The 23,307-nt window shown below is 39.9% G+C and overlaps 1 protein-coding gene across 1 annotated transcript in view; it reads left to right on the top strand.

Annotated features, from left to right (window-relative positions):
- Positions 1–23,307, top strand: part of ARB2A (ARB2 cotranscriptional regulator A) — a 662,616-nt gene that overhangs the window by 357,480 nt on the left and 281,829 nt on the right. Inside the window, exon 8 of the mRNA XM_089679165.1 lies at positions 9,805–9,924. Within this exon, the coding sequence (XP_089535291.1) occupies positions 9,805–9,924 (120 nt within the window). The remainder of the gene's footprint in view (positions 1–9,804; positions 9,925–23,307) is intronic.

The following is a 23,307-nucleotide window of genomic DNA, read 5'->3' on the forward strand; positions in this document are numbered from 1 at the left end:
GATTGGATAGAAGCAGGAATTCTCTTGCTCCACTGATGACTACTGAGGGAATATATTTAAAGAGTAACTCCACTTTTGTTGAGAAAAAAACATTCCCCTCTGGGCAATCTATGAATCCTCCTCTCCGACTTGAAAGCCTGTACAGAGGTATGAGCTGGGAGCTGAAAAAGAATTGCGGGGACCTGACATGGCCATTGCAATACACTGATTGCAGGTGCAATTCTTTTCATGCTCCTGTGAAAAAAATAAAAAAAATAATAATAAATGTACAATTTTTCCTGTGCATTTATCTTTTTAAAGGTGACTGTAGCCTTCAAGTTCAATTAGCTTTTCTAGATATGTTCTGTAAAAAATCAAATCATCAGTTTTTGATTTCAGGCCCAATTAAAAAGTTTTTTGTCCACTAGTAGTGGCTTACCACTGTGTAAACCTTCTGTTGCTAAAATTCAGAAGATGGTTCTTATCTTCATTAGCTGGGGGCCTATCTATATTATTGAAAAAAAACAAAAGTTGAGAAATTCCTGGCTCAGTAGCTAAGCATCCTTTTCTATGGGAAGATGAAGAAAGAATCCAGTTGATCAGTATGGACAAGTTCTCAACTTTTGCTGTGCAACCTGCTTTGTAAACTTTTTTTTTTTTTTTTCTGTTATAAATAAAACTTTTTATGTAAGATTTTACTTTCCAAAATAAATCAGCACTTGTTATTGCAAATTGTTATATTTATGTGGGTTTTGGGTTGGTAACTCTCCCAACATGTGCATTAGATGCTACTGTTGGCACTAAGGTGAAACAGAACTAGAATTTGTTGTCTACAGTACTAGTTGCTGGACATTAGCGAGAACAAGTTAATTTTGGCTGTGGACCAGACAGAATTGGATTGTAAGCAATTTTAGTGTTAAACCAGCAGCTTTTGTTGAATGTTCCTTCCAGCCACTATTGTGGGGTATCTCCCACTTCATCAAGGAATAGAGGACAACATCCTAATTGCTTTAGAATGAGTACTGGAAGCTATCTTGAGCTTTCAGTGAAGGAAAATCACGATCAAAGACAACCGCAAGGCTGTGAGGACTAAGGTTTAATGTTGATTCTCCAAGGCACTTCTTCAGTATTAATGAGTGTCCAGACAATACCCTATTGTTTATATCTACACAGGTATCACCAGGCATCCCTATCCAATAAAAATTAGATATATAGATGTTGATTTTGGATGGGATGGGATGGGAGGTGTGAAAGTTAAGAAACTCTATAAAACATATTCTAAAAAGGCTGAAATCTCACGTTGTAACCAAAATTATTTTAAGTCCGTGTGATTACCATAAAATACAATACAACAGTGAAAATACCGTATTTTTCGCTCCATAAGACGCACCTGACCATAAGACGCACCTAGGTTTTAGAGGTGAAAAACAAGAAAAAAAAATATTCTGAACCAATGGACTGCAGACACAGTACAGGGGATGACCAGAGACTGCGGACACAGTATAGGAGATGACCAGAGACTGCGGACACAGTACAGGAGATGACCAGAGACTGCGGTCACAGTACAGGAGATGACCAGAGACTGCGGACACAGTGCAGGTGATGACCAGAGACTGCGGACACAGTGCAGGAGATGACCAGAGACTGCGGACACAGTGCAGGGAATGACCAGAGACTGCGGACACAGTGCAGGGGATGACCAGAGACTGCGGACACAGTGCAGGGGATGACCAGAGACTGCGGACACAGTGCAGGGGATGACCAGAGACTGCGGACACAGTGCAGGAGATGACCAGAGACTGCGGACACAGTGCAGGCGATGACCAGAGACTGCGGACACAGTACAGGAGATGACCAGAGACTGCGGACACAGTGCAGGGAATGACCAGAGACTGCGGACACAGTGCAGGGGATGACCACAGACTGCGGACACAGTGCAGGGGATGACCAGAGACTGCGGACACAGTACAGGAGATGACCAGAGACTGCGGACACGGTGCAGGAGATGACCAGAGACTGCGGACACAGTGCAGATGACCAGAGACTGCGGACACAGTACAGGAGATGACCAGAGACTGCGGACACAGTACAGGAGATGACCAGAGACTGCGGACACAGTACAGGAGATGACCAGAGACTGCGGACACAGTGCAGGAGATGACCAGAGACTGCGGACACAGTGCAGGGGATGACCAGAGACTGCGGACACAGTGCAGGGGATGACCAGAGACTGCGGACAGTGCAGGGGATGACCAGAGACTGCGGACAGTGCAGGGGATGACCAGAGACTGCGGACAGTGCAGGGAATGACCAGAGACTGCGGACAGTGCAGGGAATGACCAGAGACTGCAGACAGTGAAGGGAATGACCAGAGACTGCTGACCTTTGGGGAGGGAGGGGGAGCGGGTACCTGAATTTGACAGGTACCCGCTCCCACTTCCGCGGAGTTGTCCTTCTCTCTTCTTCCCGGGCCGGCTTCTGTGACAGCCGGGTGCCCACTGCGCATGTGCGAGAAGCGCTGCACTTTGTGAATGGCCCGGCGCCTTCTGGGACCTTTCATGTGTCCCAGAAGACACCGGATCATTCACAAAGCGCAGCACATGCGCAGTGGGCACCCGGCTGTCACAGAAGCCAGCGCGGGAAGACTGTGCAGCGCTGGAGCGAGGAACAGGTAAGGCCCTGCAGGAGAGAACAGCTGAGCGGCCGGCCCGGTATTCTGACATGGTGGCCGCAAAAATACCGGACCGGCCGCTTTATATTCGCTCCATAAGACGCACTGAAATTTTCCCCCCTTTTTGGGGGGGAAAAAAGTGCGTCTTATGGAGCGAAAAATACGGTACTTACAAAGGGTTGCATGTCCATGTTCTCATGCATAAAAGCACATTGCCACATATTATAAACAGTTGTGTTGAAATAATGCTAACGTTATAGTCACTGAATACCAACAATTGCAGCAGATGAGACCAGTGTCAGTAAAGTAATAAAAAGATAATTTAACTAGGAAAATGATACACATTTGTATTGTATAAAGAGTTTAATAGTGCTAATTGCTAATTTTCAGTAAACTTTGGTCTTTTACTGCTTTTATGTGTTATTTTTATTGGTATTGCTCATCTGGAGATCACCATTCATTAGCAGTTTTCCAACTGTTTTAATAATTTTTGACATTTAATTGAAATAGGCCACTTTTCTGAACATGTAAAAAATATTTGCCTAATTAGTATGGCTTTTTGACAGGGGTATACGTAATTACTTGTAATACAGCTTCACCCTCCTGTTCTGTTATTTACATTGAAAAAAATGCAGCTTTCATCTTAAACGTTCAAAGTTCACAGGTTTTCCACAACACCAATAGTTGTTTAATGGTTGAAAATGGTTGCCATACAAACTCCCTCAATCGACAGGTTCACTGTGCTCTTGGGAACCTTCAGTGCAGAGGAAATTTTTTGTAACCTTTCCCAGATCTGTGTCTTGCAATAATCCTGTCTCTGAGCTCTGCAGGCAGTTCCTTTGACCTCATAACTTTTGCTCTGATACAGTCAGCATTGTCAGTTGTGAAGCCTTTTATAAAAAAAAGTGTGTGCCTTTACAAATCATGTCCAATCAATTTAATTTACCACAGGTGGACTCCAATCATGGTGTAAAAACATCTCAGCAATGATCAAAAGGAATGGGAGGCACCTGGGCTAAATTTCAAGTGTTGTTGCAAAGGGTCTGAAAACGTATGGCAATGTGGTATTTCAGTGTTTCCTTCTTTTTTTTTTTTTACTTCTGCAAACCTTTCTAAAATTTTGTTTTCACTTTTACATTATGAGGTACTGAGTGTAGATTAATGAGATAAAATGAATTTAAACCACTGTAGTATCAAGCTGCAATATAACAAAATTGAAAAATATGAAAGAGGTCTGGATACTTTATGAATGCACTGTATATCTCATTGAATAGACTGAGCGCAAGTTCAAGAAGAAGTAGCACCAGCCTTCTCAAAACCACATATTTATGGTGTTAAACTTTGGGAAACACTGCTCTAGGTCAACAACTGCTATAGAAACGTAACTTGTCAATTTTTTCTTATTAGTGTTTTTTTTAACCTAGTTAAAGTTTTGTGTCACTATACATTTTTGAAACAAGCCCTGGTTGAAATGGTCTGAAAAGAAATCAAAACTCACATCATCATCTATTTCTTTAAATGTGAAGAGGCAACTCTAGTCCAGTCACTGCACTGATATCCTCTCTCCTTCCTGCTGTGTAGTTTTATGCATCTAAAAGACCATTCCCTTGCTTAGCCAGTCTGAAACTTTACTGCGTCCGGCCTACAAGTGAGAATCTGTCACATTTGGCATCTGTACAAGAAGTATGTGAACCTGTCACGGCAAGCAGTCTCAAAGGGCGCACTGCTTTGCAGCAGCTAATTAACCTTAGGAAATAATTACACAAATATGCAAATTTTGTTTAGATAATTCCATGTGTTATCAGCGCAGGTAGTCCATCATAAATGCAGACCTTGGAGTGCCGAGATGTTGGAATCTGCTTCAGTCGATAAGGCTTTGTCTCCTGCATTTCTTTAACTTGGTATTTAACAATTAATGGCTGTAATATTACATTAGTAAATTCAAATCGTTGTCCTTTAGAGGCTGCTGAGCATAACAATATATTTTCACCACTAATCTATGTATGGTAATGTCAGAAATGTAATAACTTTGTGCATTCTTTACAACCTTTAAAGGAAAAATAAACATTTAGGAAATGTTATAGATTGCATCTAATAAGGCTGTACGTTTACTACAAAATATGTGTTTACTTTGGCCTGTACAATGTTTCCAGCATTTAATTGAAATTATGTAATTTATAGGAAGCAGCCATGTTGTCTTGTTCTCTCCAAAGACCACATGGTAAACGGTTTTAGGCATGTATTCATCAGATTGGTCAGTAATCGACTGTAGAATATATTTTTTATTTCTTTTTTTTTTTAAATGTCAGCACCAATTTATTTTTATGGGGAAAGGAAGATGGCAGAGAGTTAAAATTGAGAGATAAAATTGAAATTATCAAAGTCAGGTATTCTACTAATCTTTTTTTTTTCATTTAAACAGCTTGTGTATTTATTTTTTTTCATGTTTGTAGTACAAATACAGCAAAAATGTAGTATATAGTATAAAGAAAAACTTTGTTTATGTGAAAGAGAATGAAAATCCCAAATTTTGGATTGTCCCCAGAACAGTAATAGAAGCAAAATCATCCCAAGGGCACCAGGGATTTCCTCACTTTGGAAAGATTTCCTAGCACTTGGCGTGATAGAGATATGGGATAGGAAGTTAATGGAAATCTCCCAAGTGGGACAAGATGGCAAAATAACTGACAGGGGTTATAACCCTCCCTTACTTTATCCAAAATTAAAAAAAAAAAGTTTTGCCTTTAGTGCTTTAAAGTGTTCACCTTGTCAAAGAACAAAACATAAAGGTGCACTAGCACTGGTTACCCTCCCAACCCTCCAGTCCCCACTGTACTTATCTTTGAGGTTGTCAAGCTCTGAGCACCCCTGCAGCTGCTCCATTGGGGACTGGGGGTGAGGTGGGTTTCTAATACTGGTACACCTTTAAATTGTTTCTGTAAAAGGGAACTAACCATTTAATATTAGTATCTTCTGTGTGTTTGGCAGTGGGTAGCTGTGCTTGTAGCACTATGCAATGCCATCTGGAGTCCCTGTGGAGTGCCTGATGGTGGTGGCCTCTGTCTTTATTATTTATACTGTGAAAACTGTAAAGAACCATTGTCTTTATAGTGCTATTAGAAAAACTGTAATAAATTTACTTTTTTTTGTCACAATTTTTGGCTTGCAATAACCCATCTTTGCATTGCAGGCATAGCTATTTACTGCAAAACTAAAAATATGACCCAATAGGGGGGAAAAATAATATATATATATCTATATATATATATACTGCTCAAACAAATTAAAGGAACACTTTGAAAACACATCAGATCTCAATGGGGGAAAATATCATGTTGGATATACAGTATATACTGATATGGACTGGGTAATGTGTTAGGAACAAAAGAATGCCCCATCGTTTAATGGAAATGAAAATTATCATCAACCTACAGAGGACTGAATTCAAACACACCCCAAAAATCAAAGTGAAAAAATGAAGTAGCAGGCTAGTCCATTTTGATGAAATTTCGTTACAGCAACTCAAAATGGTACTCAGTAGTTTCTGTGGCCCTCATGTGCTTGTATGCATGCCGGACAATGCCGGGGCATGCTCCTAATGAGACAGCGGATAGTATCCTGGGGTATTTCCTCCCAGATCTGGACCAGGGCATCACTGAGCTCCTGGACAGTCTGAGGTGCAATCTGGTCTCGGCGTATGGACCAAAACATGATATCCCATAGGTGTTCTATTGGATTTAGGTCAGGCGAGTGTGGGGGCCATTCAGTGGTATCACATCCTTCATCCTCCAGGAACTGCCTGCATACTCTCGCCACATGAGGCCAGGCAGTCTCATACTCCAGGAGGAACCCAGAGCCCACTGCACCAGCTTAGGGTCTGACAGTGGGTTCAAGGATTTCATCCCGATGCCTAATGGCAGTCAGGGGGCCATTGTCTAGTCTGTAGAGGTCTGTGCATCCTTCCATGGATATGCCTTCCCAGACCCTCACTGACCCCCCCCCGCACCAAACCGGTCATGCTGAATGATGTTACAGGCAGCATAACATTCTCCATGGCTTCTCCAGATCCTTTTCATGTCTGTCACATGTGCTCAGGGCGAACTTGCTCTCATCTGTGAAAAGCATAGCCAGTGGTGGACCTACCAATTCTGGTGTTCAATGGCAAATGCCAATCGAGCTCTGTGGTGCTGGGTAGTGAGCACATGGCCCACTAGAGGACATTGGGCCCTCAGGCCACCCTCATGAAGTCTGTTTCTGATTGTTTGGTCAGAGACAGTCACACCAGTGGCCTGCTGGAAGTCATTTTGTAGGGCTCTGGCAGTGCTCATCCTCTTCCTCCTTGCACAAAAGAGCAGATACCAGTCCTGATGATGGGTTAAGGACCTTCTACAGCCCTGCCCAGCTCTCCTAGAGTAACTGCCTGTCTCCTGGAATCTCCTCCATGATCTTGAGACTGCAAGGAGACACAGCAAACCTTCTGGCAAATAGTACATATTGATGTGCTATCCTGGAGGCATTGGACTACCTATGCAACCTCTGTAAGGTCCAGGTATCGCCTCATGCTACCAGTAGTGACACTGACCATAGACAAATGCAAACCTACTGAAAAACAGTCAGAAAAGATGAGTAGAGAAAAAATGTCAGTGGCTTCCACCTGTAAAACCATTCCTGTTTTGGGGGTTGTCTCATTGTTGCCCATCTAGTGCACCTGTTGACATGATGTTGCTCTGATTGAAAAGTGTTCCTTTAATTGTTTGAGCAGTGTGTGTGTATGTGTGTGTGTGTGTATATATATATATATATATATATTTATATTTATATATATATATATGTATATATATATATATACACCGTGTTCCAAATTATTATGCAAATTATATTTTTCTCATTTACCTAAATAATTGATGTAAATAACAGACAGCATAATTTTCATGTTATCAACTATTAAGAGTACAATTCAAATTTTATTGAACAAACCTCCTAATGATAACAGTATTTTTTTTTAAACATAAAAACTTACAATGCACTGTTCCAAATTATTATGCACAGTAAGTTTCAAAACACTTTATAAGTTGTAAAGAACTGAAAATTGTCATTTGTTGTGTTTGCAGCATATTTATTGAAATCAAAAGCTATTTCAATCAAACTTTTAACAACATTTTAACTTATTAAACATTTTAACAGGTCACATTACATTTTAACATAGGACCACTTATTTGATAGCAGCTTCACAAGTCTTGCATCCATTAAACTTGTGAGTTTTTGGACAGTTTCTGCTTGAATTTGTTTGCAAGATGTCAGAATAGCCTCCCAGAGCTGCTGTTTGGATGTAAACTGCCTCCCACCCTCATAGATCTTTTGCTTGAGGATGCTCCAAAGGTTCTCAATAGGATTGAGGTCAGGGGAGGATGGAGGCCACACCATGACTTTCTCTCCTTTTATCCCCATAACAGCCATTGATGCAGAGGTATTCTTTGCAGCATGAGATGGTGCATTGTCATGCATGAAGATGATTTTATTACAGAAAGCATAGTTCTTCCTTCTGTACCAGGGAAGAAAGTGGTCAGTCATAAACTCCACATACTTTGCAGAGGTCATCTTTACACCTTCGGTCCCCCTAAAGGGGCTGACCAGCTCTGTTCCCATGATTCCGGCCCAAAACATGACTCCACCACCGCCTTGCTGACGTTGCAGCCTTGTTGGAACAGGGTGGCTGTCCACCAACCATCCACTACTCTATCCATCTGGACCAACCAGGGTTGCACGGCACTCATCAGTGAACAGGACTGTTTGAAAATTAGTCTTCATGTATTTTTCTGCCCAATGCAGTCGTTTATGCTTGTGAGCTTTGGTTAGTGGTGGCCGAATAGAAGGTTTATGCACAGTTGCAAGACTCTGGCGGACTCTACACCTTGATGTCCGTGGGACTCCAGAGGCACCAGCAGCTTCAAATATCTGTTTGCTGCTATGTAATGGTATTTTAGCAGCTGCTCTCTTGATCCGATGCATGGATCTGGCAGAAATCTTCCTCAATGTGCCTTTATCTGTACGAACCCGTCTGTGCTCTGAATCAGCTACAAATCTCTGATGATCACGCTTAAGTTTTCATGAAATATCTAATGTTTTCATACCTCGTCCAAGGCATTGAACTATTTCACTCTTTTCGGCAGCAGAGAGATCCTTTTTCTTCCCCATATTGCTTGAAAATGGTGCTCTGCTTAATAATGTGGAATGCCGTCCTTTAGTAGTTTTTCCTTTAATTGGGCTCACCGGCCAATCTATTTATCCCAGGTGTCCGAGATTGTTTTCAGTGATCAAAAGAGCCCTGAGACACAATGCCATCCATGAGTTAAACTGAAAAACAAAATATTTCATCTTTGTGACACTTAAATAGAATTAGCATAATAATTTGGAACACGGTGTATATATATATATATATATATATATATATATATATATATATATATATATATATATATGCACCATATCCGACCTTATATGTGGTGGCTGCATTAGTTTTCTTTTTTAAGGCTTTATTTCCTTTTATCTTCCTGCTTTGGGCTACAAATAGGTTGTCCTCTATTCATCTCAAAAGGGGGGGGGGGGAATAGAAGTTTACAGAGGATATCTTAAAATGGAGACAAGACTTGTTTGTGTTTTTTGATCAGCATTTCTGGCAGGATCAATAGGTACCTTTTTTTTGCTTGTCAACAAATTAATTAGCACGATAAATGAGAGCCAGTGCATCCACCATAACTAAGAACTAGTTATCTGCAATGCATAACATTTTTGCTCTTGAAATTAGATAATTTCGTTTTAATAGTGCATTGTAAAGATTTGGTATATAAATTCCTTTTTTAATTTCATGTATTTTTTCCTAGTTTACATGCAGTCCATGCTGTCTAACCAAAGTGTCAATGACACAGGTTGGGATAACTTTGAAACTGCCAGGGGTGCTTACAGTAGTTTGATTTAAAATAAAACTGTTTCTGCATCTGCTCAAGCACTCCTCGTTAGGTTTTGTTTTTTGTTTATTGACTCTTATTGCTGGACAGTTTGGTCTGATTATACTGTACATGTAGAGAAAAATAAAGGTATTGGAATAATAAGGGCTACTTAATTATCCTGTACTTACAGGTTTTCTATCATTGCAGGAGAATGGCAGTCCAGAGGAACATGCGTTATATGTGTGGGATAACTTCATTTCAAAAGCATCTGCAGAACATGTGTTTTTCGTGGCACACAGCTATGGGGGACTTGCATTTGTGGAGCTGGTAGGTCATTAATAAAATCTGTTTTTTTTATTGGTTTTATTTTAGTCCATAAAGAAATGTGTCTGTAGTAACACTTCTTGGCTCCCTACAGTTAAATACTAAAGTAAATCTAGACTTTGAAAGCTTCACTCAAAGTAATGTGGAGTCAGCCAACTTGATCACGGTGCAGAGCATTGTTTGCTAATGTATGGTGAACTGATGACTGAAGGGAGAAATGACCAACAGACAGCAAGAGGAGTATAGATCCACAGACCCAAAGGCAGCAGCATGGGAAGCAAGGATGCATCAAAAGGCAGCATGAGAAGGGAAGAAAGCACAATGGAATGAATGAATGAGAGGCAAGGAGATCCTTATGCTGTATGTTCTCAAGTACAGAGTAATCTCCAATAGGCCCTCAGAAGAATAATGAGAAGTACAATAGTGACACCCCCAACTGTCACAGTACTCAGAATAGCAGAGAATTCAGAGAATAGCTGTCATCAAAAGCTGGTGTAGGTAGAATAAGCTTTGATGATCTTACCCTGCAGATATGCAACTATGAGTGCCTAGGCAATGTCACCTATCAGGAAGTGCAATGTAAGAAAACAGTTATTCTCTTAAAGTATAGCTCTAATTTGGTTTTATTCACCATAGCTCCACCCTCAGATGTTACAGTAGTCTTTTTGGAAGAGGGGCAAAAAAGGATATGAAACCTTTGTTTGAAAATTGACTTACCTGAAGTTAGAAACTTTTTTTTTTAATGTCCTGACTATCCTTCATTTACCCTCCTTTTTAATCCCAATGCTGCTGTTAACACCTTCTCCTTGCTCTCTCGTTACCTATAACATTTTTTTATAATATATTTTTTTTAATAATAATGCATACTGTTCATACACATATTTTGTGTGTTTCATTGCATCTTGTTTGTGTTTTGTTGGTTTAAAAAATTATCATTCCTGTACCAGAAGCAATATTTTTGTCAAAATAAGCAGGACATATTACAGCATAAAATTAGCATTTTAGGGCTCGTTAACACCATACGTGCATAAAAACTGATGGAATCTGACATGCAGATTTTACTTGCAGCAACCTCAGCTTACATCAGTTTTCATGCGCTCATCAATTAGTTTTATACAGGTTGCAGATTCCTGCACAGAAAATCTACATGTGACACTAGTGTTGTGGTGTGAACAAGGCACATAGAGAACAATTGATTTTGTTGTCCCCTTCCAGAATGCGTGCAGAAAAACTGACATCTCTGCACCATGGAGTGAACGAGCCCAAATAGGTAACACTTGATCATTGGTCAAACTAGAAAAGTGTTTTTTTTCTGTTTTTACTTAATTTTACCTTTAAAATATACAGACAGTAAGATTAAGACTCTAAACAAAATTCTTAAAATGTTGATTAGACATATGTAGACATATCCTTTGGAGTCCAGGTTTGTCATCCATTTGCCTTCATATGGAATATAAAACAAGATTCCCCTATTAAAAGTAGAGGACAATGCAAATAATTCTGACTTTGAAAGTGACTTGAGAAATATAGTGATACTTCATGGTAGGGAAGAAGGCTAATTTTAAACTTTTTAAATTCTTTTAAAATTATATTCTGAAAACCTTCAATTGATTCAGATATGACATCCACGGCCACGTTTGACTTTGACAACAATATAGTACTATATGTAATCAATAACTATATTTATATCACTTTCTATAAGGATCAAAAAGAAAATGGAGGGTACTGGAAGTTATTGAAGTTATTGTACATAAAATATATAGAAGAAATGCTGTGTATATTGTATTTAATTCTGGCTTAAGTTGATTTTTTTTTTTACATGGGTTTTAATGAAGTTTACACATTTTGTTTTAATACACAGAAATCCAAATTTGGGTACCAGCACATAATACCCCCTTCATTACCAGGCCATTTTTCCATTTATTTTTATACCTAACAATAAAACAGTTAAATTTAGCACAGTGGCTAAGTGGTTAGCATTTCCACCTAGCAGAACTAGGGTCATTGTTTTGAATCCCAGCCAGAGGACTACTTTCTGGACTTTTTATGTTCTCCCTGTGCCTGTATGGGCTTCCTCCCACACTCCAAGAACATGCTGGTAGGTTAATTGGCTCTGGTCTAAAATGGCCCTAGTATGTATGAATGTGCAATCGGGACCTTAGATTGTAAGCTCCCTGAGGGCAGGGACTGACTCATTGTAGATCTACAGACTCATTGTAGATGCTGCTGCTCTAGGTGAGTTTGCTATGCAATCCCTTTCACCTCTTGTGCCATGTGGAACAAATACAATAGGATCCAAAGGATTGCATAGTTGAAAACTGCATCCACTTTACTGAAAATCTTTAAAATGCCATTTATAACAACAGTAGACACCATGAGAGCAAGGAAATACTGTCAACGCATTTTCACACTGCTAACGCTTATTCATTAATAAACGCTAGCACTGGGGCCATTTTTAGGCTGTAGTCATTTTGAATGGGCTAACAACTGAACATATTTGATTCATCCTGGCCATCAGTTTGCCTGTCAAAGCAGTGTTGTGTAAATGTTGGTTTGTCTTAAATATACCTCTCAGAGAACGATTTTTAAGAGCTGATTCACACGGTGCAGATTGAAGCTCAGGTTTCACAGCTAATTGATACAGTAGCTGTTCACCGGTTCAGGTCAGCTTTACATCAGGTTCAGGACAGGATCAGCTCAGGATTTTATCTTGTTCACACATCCCAGGTTTAGAAACGGTTCCCACAGAAGTCAATAGCCTGTAATCCGCACCTGAACCAGACCACACTGCTTAGAACTCAGGCATGACTCTTTTTTAAACCGCACTGAATCTGCACCTGCAGTTCACCGCAAATATGTGAACAGGAACCATAGGAAGCAATGTTATTTCACACGTCATGTGGTTTGGATGCGGTTTAAACCGCATCCAATTCGCATATATGTGAACTGGCACTAAAGACAGCTATGGGTAGGAACTGCTAAACCATGCCTCACTGCCCAATTAGAAGATATGTTGTTTAAAATAATTAAATCATATAAAAGTCCTGTGGGCAGAAGATCTCCAGCTATCAAAGTGTCTGCCCCTGGGCAGAAAGAAGCTGTATCTCACCATGCTCATCACGCATCAAAATGCCAGGGCTTCTAGGCAAAAACAGGGAGTACTCTTCATTATGTTGAATTGTTGAAGAAAATGAAATCCCTTGTCTGTGATTAACAGTGAGCAGGATATGGACAGTCAATAACTAACAGGACAGCCAGGTCTCCTGGAGTTTTTGGTGGCACTAAGCAATTAGCTCTAACTTGAACCAACTTTTATTTCTTAAAACAGTTGGGAAAATAAACACCTTATCTCTTTCCAGCATATTTCTCCTTACTTGGACTTTTATTGTTTTTTTGACTATATTTATTCTATTATTTATTTGCAGTTTGGTCATTGTGGAATAAGCTTTAGCACCTGTGATTTAAATATCAAAAACATTTTTTGTTTTTCTGCTACATTTTTTGATGAATGAAAGGCAGTCAGAGGTTTCCTCTACTGATTCTGTTCTAAAGAGATTATATACAAATGCATAATTTGATTTTATGTTTTATTAGTATTGTTGTCTTATAGTGTTGAGGTGCTAATACATAAAGGTACTTTTTTATAAAGTAAAATAATAAATGTTAAACTTACCTGGTAGAACCTCCTTTTCTGTGTCTGCCACCATAGCAAGCTGCTCCTCGATCCTGAGCCAGGCTGTGTGCATCTATAGACATACACAGCCTGGGTTGGCTTTGCCCCACTCTCCCTCCTAACAGTAGTTGATTGACAGCAGCAGTGGCTGCTTCAGTCCCTGTAAGTAAAGGAAAAGGGTAGAGAAGAGATGCAGCTGGGCACAACGCTAGATCAGCTGAGGACTCCAGTAAGTATTTAAGGAGATTGCAGAGCACAGAAAGTTGTAAAACATTATTTACCTTTAGAACCACTTTACGTTAAAGTTTATATAAACTGTAACAAAGTACCCTCATTTGCTTTTTTTTGTCTGTTAAAATGGCATTGAAAGCATTTTAAAATGTTATTCAATAAATGAATGAAAGAAAAACTATTTGTTGATCCTTCCAGAATTTGTATTTTTGATGATCACTTCCTGTGCTCTCTACCTCTGATGCATTTATCAAAGTAAGTTTTGTCACTCTGGGAAAGGAAGTGTTACCGACAGGTTCACCACGAAGAAATAAGTCTTCCTTCACATGGGTGTACTGAGTCATACACCTGTGTGAGGTACACATTTTGCCTGGTACACAGATGTTCATACATCTGCATGCAGGCAGTCCCAATACGGGCACAGCTGCTGCTCCCAATATGCACCCTTCCTGCGTTTGGGGACTCACACCCACATAGATGTCAAATTGAGAGCAGTGGCTGTGTCTGCGCAGCCGCTGCATCCCATTTGACATGAATGGGACTTCCTGCACATGGATGCGTGGGACACCCATGCAGATAAAGCTCGGTTCTCACAAATGTGTGCAATTCAGTAATCCCATGTGAATGAGACCTAAAGGGTACGGATAATGCTTGCAAAAAGAAAAGTAATTCAGCCACCACACTACAATACTAGTAATCTTCCATATAATAATTTTTTGTTCTTGGGTTTATATAAACTTGCATTTCCTGTAATGTAAAAGAATTTGATGAAACTTATATATATATTTCCTTTGTAAAATGACCATAGGAATATTATGTTAGACATGAGTTTCTCTGGCAATTTTTAAACTGAAAAAGCTTACGTTGCTGTGCAGTGCTGAGCTGCATAGATTTTAGTGGTGAACTTTTTCCTTTAGTTTCTCTAACATGACTGAGTTTTCTATTTTTAAAACCCATGCCGAACTGATAGAGAATGCATGCTGCAATTTTAAAAAACATGAAAAAAAGTTTTCTGACCTTAACCTTAAGTACCCAGATAGAATGAAGGTTGGTGAGAAATGATTTGGCAGCTAAAACATACCTTCTTTGACTCATAACTACATACACTCTTCAGTACATACCCAAACTTCTATACATAGGCTGTAAGCTTTGGGACTACTTTTATGTCTGTGAAATAAGTGAGATTTTAAACTTTTACAGCTTGGATTTTTTAAATCAGATCACATTCGCTTCTGTTGTGCTCTTTCCATATGAACGGCAATTCAGTAAATTCCTCTTTTAAAATTGGTTGGAAAATACTTTTGCAACACATCTAGCTTAAAGTGTTACTAAACCCACAACAGTAAAATCAGTCTGTATTTGCAGTAAAGCATGCTTGTTCTAGGCAGTATGGAACCTAAGGGGTAATTCTCCGCATTGTGTAAAAAGGATGTTTGATCCTATCATTTCTGATCCTCCCCTTCTACTGTCCCCAATTCATCTGCTGATATTGCATAGCTCTGAGTCACTTTGCATATTCTCAGCTTAGTTTGTATTGCTAGAAAGGTTTTTTCTTTTCTTTTTCTTTTGGACGGTGCATGTGATCAGCACAGGGCCAATCAGCACTCTCCAGACAGAGGGTCAGGGGTTATGCAGTCTCATAGGACAGTCAGAGCAGAATGAAAACTCCTCCTACAAGCTTTAACCAGTGCTCAGCTGGACACTGATAGAAGTCACAAGACTGCTTTATACTGCTGATGAGAAAAGGTATTTAGCAGTTTTTGTTTACTAAAATAATTGCATTTCCATGTTCTGTGTACTGTGGGAAACCAGATATAGTGAATGCAGGGTCCTGGGTTTAGTAACACTTTAATATACTTTTGTTTTTGATGTCTTAAAGTTGACAGTTATAATTACTTTTACCTTCTCTAATGCCCAACTATCATGTACAGTAGTTAAGCTACATACTAAATGTATTTCCTAGATCCAAGGTGGGTAATGCATTAGTTGTGACTTTATTTGGAGCCTTAACACTTTTTAGGGGATCATGCATTTTAGGGCAGCATGGGCTTGATGGAAATAGGTCATCTATAACTTGCACGTGCAGGGAAATTAATTCTTTCTTTACTGGCCCAGAGGCAGTATTGTGAGTCCTAGGTGTACCTTACAGTCCTGGTAGGCTTATATGGCAGAATGGAGGGGGATGTATAGAATTTTTGTCACTGCAGTAAAAGCTGGACAAAGAGCTGAAGAACCTATTTCCTTATATGTATTCCAAGAAAGGTGATGGCAGTCTGTTATAATGTGGCATTCTCTTACAGGAACAGTTTTTTAAATGCTTTAATATATAGCTGTTCAGTAGCAATCACATTCATTATGCCACATTTGTAGCATGTTGGCACTCTGGTGCAATTCTACAGCTGTTAAAACAAGTGTCAGGTGAGTTGGCAGGATTTATGGATTCCAGCAGATGTTATGGATGAAGAATGTTTGAAAAAGCAGGTTGTTGGTCCCTGGTTGTAGGTGTGGGTTGGCCTGGATGGGCGTTGGTCTACATGGAAACTTGCACACTATTTTGTTAAATGAGAGCTTTAAATAGTATACTGTCAGGTCTCAAATACCCAGCTCCCTGGTAGCATTACAGCATGTAAGTGCATGTGTGCATGTTGATAAGTATACTGTTTATGGGTAATGGGTATGTGTAAGTTTGAATGAGTGACTGACTGTGCACATCTGTGTTTGCATGTTAGTATATGAATTTAAATAAAACCCTTAAAAATTAAGTATGAGTTACATGTTGACATTAGCTTGGCTCTGAGACAGTTGTTGCTGTGGAGATCATAATTTTACATCATAAATGTTTGTCTTATGGCTTCCATGCATGTAGCCACTTTAGGTTGGTCTATGAGAAGTCAGTAACGGTCGATTTTTAATCAATGCAACACATATGGTATTCTGCATTGTGCAATTGACTAGAAATATCTAATGGCATAACAACCCAGATTTTTCTTTGAGTGAATAAAAGCAATCAAAAAAATTCCACCATGGCCAGTAAATATTGCAGAGTAGATTCTATCAAGCTCTCTAAATTGGTCAAATGGAAGGTCTCTGGTTTGCAATTTTTTTTTTATTTTCTTAGTTGCATTAAATTACTAATATTATACAGGATTTATATAGTGCCAACAGTTTGCGCAGCACTCTACAATGTGAGGGCAAACAATACAGTTCCAATAGAATTGAATACAGGAGGAATCAGAGGGCCCTGTCGCAAACGTGCGCAACAGAAACAAATCTCCATTTTCTCCCCTCACTCTCCTTCCCCCCTCCCTCCTCACTCTGAGAGTCACAGTGACAGTGTATGTGTGTGTTAAAAAATGTCACCCTCACTCTCCTTCCCCCCTCCCTCCTCACTCTGAGAGTCACAGTGACAGTGTATGTGTGTGTTAAAAAATGTCACAGGAGAATCATAGGAGCTATAAAGGCCCCCCCCCAGGGAGCCGTGGCCTAGCTGTCTGAGAACCTGTGCCATTTTATACCTCGGAAGAGATAAGGCAAGCTTTCTCAGGAGTTGAGAGAGATTCCAACCTAATGAAACCTACTTGGCATAGGTGACAGAATCAGATAACACGTCTCAAAATCCATGTTTCCCCTATGTCTCATATCTTGGAATATGAGAGACTTGCATGAAAACCGGACATATCGTCAGATGGACGATGAGCAGGCGAACAGTTTGATGGGTCACTCGCCTTGTCTCGGACACACAGGAAAGCAGAAAAATAGATCTTGCGAACCGTTCAGTGTACACTTTCATAATTCATATCCAATCAATCCTCAGACTTTTCTGCATAATAATCTACCCACGGGTGGGATGTCACTGGTGCAGATGGAAAGTTATAGGCCAAAATATGAGTTATGGGAGATTTTTGCTCTAGTTGAGGCATCCACCCATATCTCCACACCCTAAGCGGAGATTGGTCCTTGACTTCAGAGCCACCCCCTGCTGGGGACAACAAAACAGGCTGTCAGGCCTAAGAGTGGTAGTTGAAAAATTTTCCCATTGACCATCGTAACATAGGGAGATCAAAGCACCCTTCTGCTCTGAAACTTGGATCTGCCAACCCAGGACTTTGGCAAGTACTTTAATCCTTTCACCTCTCTCTGATATCTCTTTGCTGTGCTGTGGTTCTTTGTTTATGTATAAATATATCTTAGTTACATCTTTTTTCTGTAAATATTTTTATTGCACCCGTTTGACCTTTTAGTAATAAATCTTTCTTTCTGAAAGTGTTGAACTGTTTCTTTAGCTCTGTATTGCAATGTACGAATCCCTGCTACTAAAGAGAACGCTACTGTGTTTGTTTAAACCTCTGTATAACCGGCCTGCGGACCGTTTTATTCAGACAATTATCTCAATCATTATAGTGTTATAGCTGATAACGCCGAGTTTCCTTTTTCTCTGTACAAAAAGGAGTTGGTGGCAGTGTGAAGGGTTAATTGCGTAATTAACCTGACCCAGTAACAATCGCTCAGGCTGCCGGTACATCGATTGTGGTCTGTTAGCTGGAAAATCGTTGTGCAGGGTGCAACTGGGTGTGGCATTGTTACGCACGTCACATCGCGGTTTTAGACCGGCTAGTCCTTCGGTCACGAGTTTGGTGAAAAGGTCTGACGCTGCGATCGTGATAGGCCCTGCTTGTTAGAGCTTACAATCTAAAATGACTGGTTAAATGATTAGACTGATATGCCTGTAATATAAGGATATCTCCTGGCTTGATATACTGTTCTCTGTAGGTAGATCTTTAATGCAGGGTTCAATTTTAATTTTTAACTTTTCATCAGAAATATTTGTAATTACAGCGTTGCCAGCTCATCATACAAAATACTGAGCATTTTTCTACATCTTTTAATTGGAGAGCTGAAAACATAAAATATTTGGTTTGTTTGAAATGAAAAAATACATATTAAGAGTATATCAAAAGGCAGATTGCCCCATAACCCCAAAAAATATTGCTGCATCCATGCCTACTACATATTTTGTGGTAATTTTTTTTAGGTAATATGCATATTCTATTATCATCATCTCATCATTATAACCATACACAATATTGTTTCTTCTTTTTTATTGTAGATTAACATAAAGTGTTTTTACGACAAATCCCAGGATATCAAATCTGTCTTTTAAAGTATTCTGTATTATTGGATGTCTTTTAATTTTCATTATAATTTACATTTTTATTGCATGCTTCTTGTTTTTTTGGGGGGGTTATGGTTTTAGACTATTATTTACTGTTAAATTGTAACAATAACTTCTTTAAGAGCAACCAAGGGCCTATATCTAATTATTTATATTTTTGTATTATACGTTAGTTGTTTAGCTTCCAAGGATTGGTAATAGGACTTACCTAAATGTTCATGATTTAAAGATAGTACTTTGTCATGTAAATAGTGACTTTAGTTTCTGCCTCTTATTGGTCAGTTCAGGAGCAACAGCGAGGTGCTCCAGTGAGTTGCTCAAGGCAGGAAGGGGTAGGTTGGCTTTTAAGTCAACTATATTAAAGTGTCATTAAACCCTTTAGGACTCTTTTATATGGACAATCAGCAAATGCAACAATAAAAACAATAATTTATAGCACAGATTAATAGAATTGTCCCAAATCCCTTTATTTGTTTCAATGTACTATGGTCACGAGACATCTAGAGGTTGCTCTTTACTGCACTGGGAAACAGGGTACAGAGTAAGTAGGAAAGCTACCAACACCACTATAGGAGGTACCAAAACCACTATATGAGGTACCTGCAGATGTCACTGCAGCAATGTTCTCTGTTCTATCATAGTAGACTGGCAGCAAAGCTCCATGTAGGAGCTGCTGCCAATCATTCTCAGGGACCTGCCCCTCAATCCTTGCAATGTGTGTCAAACGGGCCAGCAAGAAGGGAAGAAGAAACCTCTGATATCTTCCCTGCTGGAGCCATCCCGCAAGAGGACAAAGTAATCAGGCGGAGTAGAGAGTGGGGAGCTGTTACTCAGTATGCTGGAGCCACCCCTCAAGCCAACAAAATAGTCACATGGGATGGCTTCCAGAGGGTAATGAATGTCTTCCTTGTGGGTATTGGCAAAGCATGCACAATTAGAATGCATTGCAGCAACCTGTGCAAAACTGATTGATGAAAACTTCTGTTACAAGGTACTGATAATACTTTTAAAGACATAAACACTTATAAAAATGTTTGGGTTTAATGACACTTTAAAATTTTTTTGAAAATTACATTTGTTTTCAGACATGTTAGAATCTTCGTGGGCTTGGTAACACTGATTAAAAGTTTAAAGTGAAACCCAGCAAACTGGGTTGAAAAGCATTACTGTTTAACCTGCCGCGTGATTTGTAGTTTTGGAAAGTCATTCTTGTGATAAACACATTTTGTTAGGCAGTGATGCCAATTCTCTATCCATTGAGGAAGCATGAACCAAGTGACATAGCAAGCTCAGTTGTTCAACCAGAAGGCAAATTATTTGAATAAATCGGACACAAGGGGGAGCCAATCACAGTGTAGAAAGTTAAAGATTTATTGGTAACAAGAGGTTAAAAACTACTCACAAACGTAAGAAGTATAATAGCATGGTAAAGGAATGCCTTTGGTAAGCCCTCAGTCTGCCAATGATGTGAAGATGGATCCTGGTTGTGCAGGATGAGCAGAGATGCAGCCGTTCGTGTTCAGCAATACAGAGAGTTTTTGAAAATGGCGCCTAAACCAGGGTGGACAGCAAGGAAGTTGGGACCTCGACGGGAGACCAATGGCAGGGCAGGAACAGGGTCAAGTGATGAGTTTCGAAGCACTTGCTTCTTCTTCAGACCTCTACAGAGTTCTGCTTCACTCTATGGGGAGTTGCCTTTGACTATGGACTTCCCCGTCTCCATGTGCCACTTCATCGCCACCCTGTTTTGAACTCATTACTATTGTATGCTTATTCCCCTATTTGTATTTGTATTTCTCCCATTGTATCCATCATTTGTCACTAACCTATCTAGACTCTTCATGTGTGGTCCTCTCCTAGCGCCGTTTTGTTTTTTGTTTGTAAATTATTTGAATAGAAGTTGCTGTGTGTGCATGTTACCCATCTGACTATGTAGTGCAATGACTGACAATGTTGGCTGTGCAGAACAACAAAATATTTAGGCAGGTAAAACTTTATATATACTGTACAGTGGGGCAAAAAAGTATTTAGTCAGCCACCAATTGTGCAAGTTCTCCCACTTAAAAAGATGAGAGAGGCCTGTAATTGGCATCATAGGTAGACCTCAACTATGAGAGACAAAATGAGAAAACAAATCCAGAAAATCACATTGGCTGATTTGGAAAGAATTTATTTGCAAATTATGGTGGATAATAAGTATTTGGTCAATATGAAAAGTTCATCTCAATACTTTGTTATATATCCTTTGTTGGCAATGACAGAGGTCAAACGTTTCCTGTAAGTCTTCACAAGGTTGGCACACACTGTTGCTGCTATGTTGGCCCATTCCTCCATGCAGATCTCCTCTAGAGCAGTGATGTTTTGGGGCTGTCGCTGGGCAACACGGACTTTCAACTCCCTCCAAAGGTTTTCTATGGGGTTGAGATCTGGAGACTGGCTAGGCCACTCCAGGACCTTGAAATGCTTCTTACGAAGCCACTCCTTCGTTGCCCGGGCGGTATGTTTGGGATCATTGTCATGTTGGAAGACCCAGCCACGTTTCATCTTCAATGCCCTTACTGATGGAAGGAGGTTTGCACTCAAAATCTCACGATACATGGCCCCATTCATTCTGTCCTGTACATGGATGAGTCGTCCTGGTCCCTTTGCGGAGAAACAGCCCCAAAGCATGATGTTGCCAGCCCCATGCTTCACAGTAGGTATGGTGTTCTTTGGATGCAACTCAGCATTCTCTCTCCTCCAAACACGACGAGTTGTGTTTCTACCAAACAATTCTATTTTGGTTTCATCTGACCATATGACATTCTCCCAATCCTCTTCTGGATCATCCAAATGCTCTCTCGCAAACTTCAGACGGGCCCGGATATGTACTGGCTTAAGCAGGGGGACACGTCTGGCACTGCAGGATCTGAGTCCCTGGTGGCGTAGTGTGTTACTAATGGTAGCCTTTGTTATGTTGGTTCAAGCTCTCTGCAGGTCATTCACTAGGCCCCCCCGTGTGGTCCTGGGATTTTTGCTCACCGTTCTTGTGATCATTTTGACCCCACGGGGTGAGATCTTGCGTGGAGCCCCAGATAGAGGGAGATTATCAGTGGTCTTGTATGTCTTCCATTTTCTAATTATTGCTCCCACAGTTGACTTGTTCACACCAAGCTGCTTGCCTATTGCAGATTCAGTCTTCCCAGCCTGGTGCAGGTCTACAATTTTGTTTCTGGTGTCCTTCCACAGCTCTTTGGTCTTCACCATAGTGGAGTTTGGAGTGTGACTGTTTGAGGTTGTTGACAGGTGTCTTTTATACTGATAACAAATTCAAACAGGTGCCATTGATACAGGTAATGAGTGCAGGACAGAGGAGCCTCTTAAAGAAGAAGGTACAGGTCTGTGAGAGCCAGAAATCTTGCTTGTTTGTAGGTGACCAAATACTTATTTTCCACGATAATTTGCAAATAAATTCTTTCCAAATCAGCCAATGTGATTGTCTGGATTTGTTTTCTCATTTTGTTTCTCATAGTTGAGGTCTATCTATGATGCCAATTATAGGCCTCTCTCATCTTTGTAAGTGGGAGAACTTGCACAATTGGTGGCTGACTTTTTTGCCCCACTGTATATAGCTATATTCAAAATTGCAGGGCAACATGACAGTGTCTCTGCATAGGCATATCCTGACTCATTTACACTCACCATATATGAGCTCTCTTGCTCCTTCTTCCATTGCAGCCTGCACTAAAAAAAACCTGTGTTGGCAACCTTAGGAGCAGTGATGACACTCTCTGTTATGTGATGACTGGTAAGGTGTGTGTAGGGGAAAGACCTTTTCAGAGACACTGTCTCTTTGCTCTGAATGGGCAAGGTGACAGTGTCTCTTTTAGCCTATGAGGGTAGGCACTTTACTTCCACCTATAGCCACAAAGATCTTTTTAGAAAACTGTAAAAAAAATGTATTGCAACTAATGACATCAGTAAAACAGTCTGGCATAAGTCATATTATTCAGCAGCCAGCCTAGTGTTGCTGCTTAAAAAGCATTACATTTCTTGAGTGAACCAAAAATGTTTTATTCTCCTTGCTAGATTGTTTTAGTATAATTTTGTAGGAACTAGCAGATATTAAATAATTTGTATTTCTTTTTAACTATATTGGATTGTTAATACTTTTGTGGTTTTGCTTGCATGGATATGGTACCGGTTGTGTAATTACATATTATATACTGATGCAGAACTATTTATAATTTATAAAGATCTGGGCCTGCATATTCTGAACTGCAGTGTTGTCCAAGAAGCATAACTACTGTTAGGTAGCTGTTTTTCAGAA

This window comes from Staurois parvus, unplaced genomic scaffold (genome assembly GCF_062004578.1).
Source record: "Staurois parvus isolate SC_StPar_1 unplaced genomic scaffold, SC_StPar_1.0 ptg000218l, whole genome shotgun sequence".
Lineage (NCBI taxonomy): Eukaryota > Metazoa > Chordata > Amphibia > Anura > Ranidae > Staurois > Staurois parvus.